This window comes from Gordionus sp. m RMFG-2023, chromosome 1 (genome assembly GCF_954871325.1).
Source record: "Gordionus sp. m RMFG-2023 chromosome 1, tfGorSpeb1-WG-v2, whole genome shotgun sequence".
Lineage (NCBI taxonomy): Eukaryota > Metazoa > Nematomorpha > Gordioida > Chordodea > Parachordodidae > Gordionus > Gordionus sp. m RMFG-2023.
The window spans coordinates 42,412,578-42,417,545 of NC_088775.1; the positions used below are offsets into that span (position 1 = coordinate 42,412,578).

A 4,968-nucleotide genomic window follows, 5' to 3' on the forward strand; every position below is an offset into this window, starting at 1 on the left:
ATATCGATATTTTGATGATAAAAATATTTCTTACCCTTTCAGGGACTAGACCTGTCTACTTTGAGTTATAATTATTATTACAATCAAAAGATATTTTAATTATCTTTTATTTGATACCTATATCGTTATTTTGTGTTTATAAAAATGTTCCTGACCCCCTAAGACCTAGACTCACTCACCTCAAGTGATAATTATTATTACAAAGATATTTTAAATACCTTTTATTTGATACCCATATTGAAAAAAGCTTATTTTTTTATCCCCCCCCCCTCCCTCCATCTATCCAACCAAGTTCTACCCATCAAGGCCAATAATGAATACTTTCGCCAAAAGATATTTAAATTAGCTATTATTTGATACCCATATAGATATTTTGTTTTATTAAAATATACCTGACCCCCCCCTCCCCCATACCTAGATTAGCCGAAGTTTTGACCTCTAGTTGAATAGATCATTTGATTAGCTATCGATTGATACCCTCTATTCGACATATCTACTTTCATAAGCCCCCCAAAATACTTTGAAAATGAATAAATAACAATAAATTTTTTTAAAAAAATGAAACAAAACGCGCTTAAAACGCTTTAAATTAATATTCTTTTTATCATGGTTCAAACGTGATAATACCGTATGGTTAGTTCTTTATCCTTTAAAAAATTGAATTCTTAAAGGAATCCCTTTAAAACCCGTGATGATCCCGGATAGTTCTGATCCCTTTAAAAATTACGACATATCCAAAAAAATAAAATTATTTCCCCCACTCCCCTAATTAAGTGCCAGCTAGGCGTTAACACATTAAAAATAAGATTAATTCAGAGATTTAGTATAAAAATCTGGGAATTTATAAATTGTAGGCTGATCTTATAAGACCATAATTTCAGTCAAAGCACTTCCTCCTCAATAGCTAATACCTCATCTACTTCTATAATATATAATAACAATTTCAATATGAAAATATGTTTCAAAATATACCTAATAAATCTCGGCGCAAATGTGTGTGCTTAGAGAAAATTTACAATATCAATACGGCTACAAGTATAATATATTTCTAAAATATGTTTTTAATATCTTTTAGCCAACCTTAAAAATCATATTAAAATATCCCACCTGGGTTTGATTTTACAAACTAAAGAAATAATGCCCAAAATTTATAGGGTATAAGAAAACTACAACCTAAAGAAAATAAACATTTAAATAAACTAATACTCAGATATATTGTTAAAAATAATTTACCGTTTAACCTATTTGACTCCAATGAATTCAGGGATATATTCGCGTTTATATTTAAAAAGGAAAAAATATGGACAAGACAAACCGCGAAAATATGCTTGCATTTGATTTATGAAACATAGAAATCTAAACTTAGAGAAAAATTAAAAAATGTACAAAGCAAAATTTCCCTTTCCACGGATATTTGGACAGGAATCAACTCCTTACCTTATTGTTCGATTACTGTACATTATATAACAAATAATTGGAAAATAAAAATTACCTTCTAGATTTAATAGAACTGCCTCACCCGCACAGTGGACAAGATATAGCTAAATATTTATTAAAATCTCTTGAAACATTCGAGGTTCAAAAAAATGTTACAGCGCTTACACATGATAATGCTAAAAATATCATAAGTGCAGCAGATATAATGACCAATCATTATATGAAAAAATACAATATGCCCTTCTATAGTCATAGATGCCTAACTCCATTGGCGTACGCAGCGGGAAGGGGACAGGGGGACCCCCCCCCCCCAAGCCAAAAAATGCAGATGCCGGATATATTTTTCAAAAATATTAATGTTTATAATAATTTATATTTGTTAATATTTATTCCTATCTCATATTAAATATATTTTTAATTACATTTATTTATCACATTCATCTATTAAGTTATTTTTATAATTAATTTCGATTTCAAGTTTTCATTGGCATAATATTTACCTATTATTTTCAAATTTCTAGTGGCGTAATATTTATCTACCATTTTCATATTTCTAGTCAAATAATAATTTTTCTGAAACTCCTTGTCCAACAGGGAGAAAGAAAGTGCAAGCTTGTCCAACGAGATGGAGTCTCCACCATCAAGCAGTAACAGATTTTATGGAGTTAAAAGAACCGATTATTAATGCTATTACTGAAATATCACAATGGCCTGAAAGAAATATTTCCTCAGAAGCAAGAAAATTATTGGATTCAATACGTATTTCAATTTTTTTTTCTCATTAGAATGTATTATTTAATTATACAACTATTTTATGTAATACTTTTCAAAAACATGGCATTGACTTGATTAAGAATATGAGAATAGCGGAGAGCATTTTATTAGAACTCAAGGAAATTGGGCTAATGTTGATGAAGAATTTCAATTTTATATTTTATTGTTGAGTTAAAAGGAGAGCTATACGTGTTTCATATTTGTCTCACTCGATTTGCAGCTAGGCAAGCTCATCGTCAAAACATTAGTATAAGATCAGTAGAAAAGTATTATAAAACTATAATCCAAATAAATGAACGGTTTTTATTTCACCAGGCAGCACTTACCAATCTGCAGATATTACTTCCACAAAAGCCTTCCCCATCTTTTTCAGATGGTGATAGAAAAAAAATAATATTTGTTTGATGCCTTATTAGCGGAATAATTATGTTTAAAAGATTAATTAAGATATAGTCCCAAAAAATTCTATAAATGCTTTGTATAATTTCAAACACATTTTAGATTATATTCCCAATGTATTAAAATGATTATATATATATATATTAGCAACTCTTCTCATTAGTAAACTAATGAGAGAACATTCTCTTTTTTAAGAAGATTAACAGAGACCTGCAGAGATACAATTTGTAGGGCACGGCCTGGATTTTTTTTCAAATTTTTTTTTCGGCCTGGCCCGGGTTTTTTTTTAAAAAATTTTCAGGCTTGGCCCGGCTTTTTTTAAATTAAATTTTTCAGGCTCGGCCCGGATATTTTTAAATAAATTATATTTATTTTTGATTTTTATAGCTAATTTCAAATATTTTGTTTCAAAATATATAGCCGGGCCCGATTAATTGTTTTTTTAAAAAAATCAGGCCTGGCCCGGGTGTTTTTTTTTAAAAAAATTTTGGGCCCTGCCCAGGTTTATTTAAAAAATTAAAATATGGTCCTGTGTAATGTTTTAATACTCCATTTTTTTATATACTCCAATATTTAGTGATATTGACGTTTATGACTGACGTGCATATATTAAATATTACATTTTTAGTGATATTGACGTTTATGACTGACATATAAATATTAAATATAATAAATTTAGTCAATTGGCATTTATAACTGACGTATGAATAATAAATATTACCTATGATATTTAAGGCAATTAAAAATACTCCATTTTTTTATATACTCCTATATTTAGTGATATTGACGTTTATGACTGACGTGCATATATTAAATATTACATTTTTAGTGATATTGACGTTTATGACTGACATAAATATTAAATATAATAAATTTAGTAAATTGGCATTTATAACTGACGTATGAATAATAAATATTATTTTTTCTATGTCCTATGATATTTAAGGCAATTTTGCCTTATTCTCTTTAGAAATTATTAGATTTAATATTAAGTGTTAAAAATTTATATATTTATTTAAGGTTTAATTCGAAAATATCAAAGATTAACATATAAATCTTGCACTATCTATTATCACGTTACTGCTCAAAGTTAGAAACAATTTTCAGAATAATTTATTAAAATCCTTTATTTAATTTGTAAATATAAAGAAAAAAAAATCAATTAATATTATATGCGATATAAATAATATATGCTATATGCGATATAAATAATATATGCTATATGCGATATAAATAATATATGCTATATGCGATATAAATATTAATTAAAATTAATTATGCGATCAATATGTTCGCTATGATTTATTAAATAAATATTTACATTAAATTTTTTAATATTACTTAATTTTTTAATGGGCATATAGTATGCCCATTTATAAATAGTATGTATTAAAATATTTGTCTGGAGCATAGTTGTCATTGCAACTATCTCCACCTCTGTACCATAAACGGCATTTTGAGCCATGCCTGTCCTCTCCGGCGGGGCACCTATTAAATTAAAAAATTGATTTTATCAAATCTTAAAAATGTTACCAAAAGGTCGAATGTCATCAGGCTTTAGCATTTTCGATGCTTTTTCTGGTGTCTTAACTCCATCATCTAAAAAAATACGTATATTAGATTTTTTTATTATACCTTTTTTGTTTATACAATTATAATCCTCTCCAACTATCGAATTTAGTATATTCATAACTAGATATTTTCAAAAAGGATTTAATATTAAATATATGAAAATATTACCCTTCATATGATTTTCTTCCGCATTAAGCTTTAGATTTTTAATAGCTGGTTCTTGAAAATTTTCATCATCATCTAAAAAAAGGAATATTATTTAATAATAAAATCCATTGTATACCTTTTATGGTACTAGAATGAAACTTTTCACTTGACCTAGGAACTGTTTAAAGTTATTTAATAAATTTTTAAAAGTATTAACATTTTTTCTGTCCTGATTTAATTGTGTCATCTTGATAAATATATAATTAATTTTTTTTAAAACTATACCTTTTCTTGTAACATCTAAAAAATAATATTGAAAAATAAAAAATAACAAAGAAAATATTTAATGAGAATTTGTGTTGTGATGATTTAATGACACATATTGACGATTAAATTTAAACCCATTCATGTATAATTATATTGCTAGCAGAAATAATTAAAATAACACATTTGTATTTATGTACATTATGTATAATATTGATAATTAATATTAAGATGGGTATTTGCTGTTTTGATAATTGAGTTTGAAATGTTTAACCATGAGTCATTATTGTTGATTTGATTCAAATTATGTAGAAAATTATTTGCTGGGGTTGGTAAATTAAGATTAGAGATATTATATTTTTAAAGGATTATAGG

The 4,968-nt window shown here is 26.8% G+C and overlaps 1 protein-coding gene across 2 annotated transcripts; it reads right to left on the minus strand.

The window, feature by feature from the left end:
* Positions 1-3,865: 3,865 nt before the first annotated feature.
* Positions 3,866-4,728, minus strand: LOC135922257 (uncharacterized). Of its 2 annotated transcripts, XM_065456671.1 has the most exons (7): positions 4,615-4,728; positions 4,547-4,576; positions 4,466-4,507; positions 4,351-4,422; positions 4,246-4,302; positions 4,144-4,209; positions 3,866-4,098 (listed from the first exon to the last, which is right to left on the minus strand). In XM_065456671.1, exons 4-7 carry the CDS (start codon positions 4,355-4,357, stop codon positions 3,872-3,874), a joined length of 357 nt encoding a protein of 118 aa, XP_065312743.1. In that variant the 5' UTR covers positions 4,358-4,422; positions 4,466-4,507; positions 4,547-4,576; positions 4,615-4,728; the 3' UTR covers positions 3,866-3,871. The 2 variants fall into 2 exon arrangements, with proteins under 2 accessions (XP_065312743.1, XP_065312744.1); XM_065456672.1 differs by having other exon boundaries at positions 4,466-4,680.
* Positions 4,729-4,968: the final 240 nt, after the last annotated feature.

Coding starts and splice junctions, on each gene's coding strand:
- LOC135922257 (XM_065456671.1), bottom strand. Junction 4,210..4,245: donor TAATTGTATAAACAAAAAAG/GTATAATAAAAA, acceptor GTATTTTTTTAG/ATGATGGAGTTAAGACACCA. Junction 4,099..4,143: donor TGATGACATTCGACCTTTTG/GTAACATTTTTA, acceptor TTAATTTAATAG/GTGCCCCGCCGGAGAGGACA.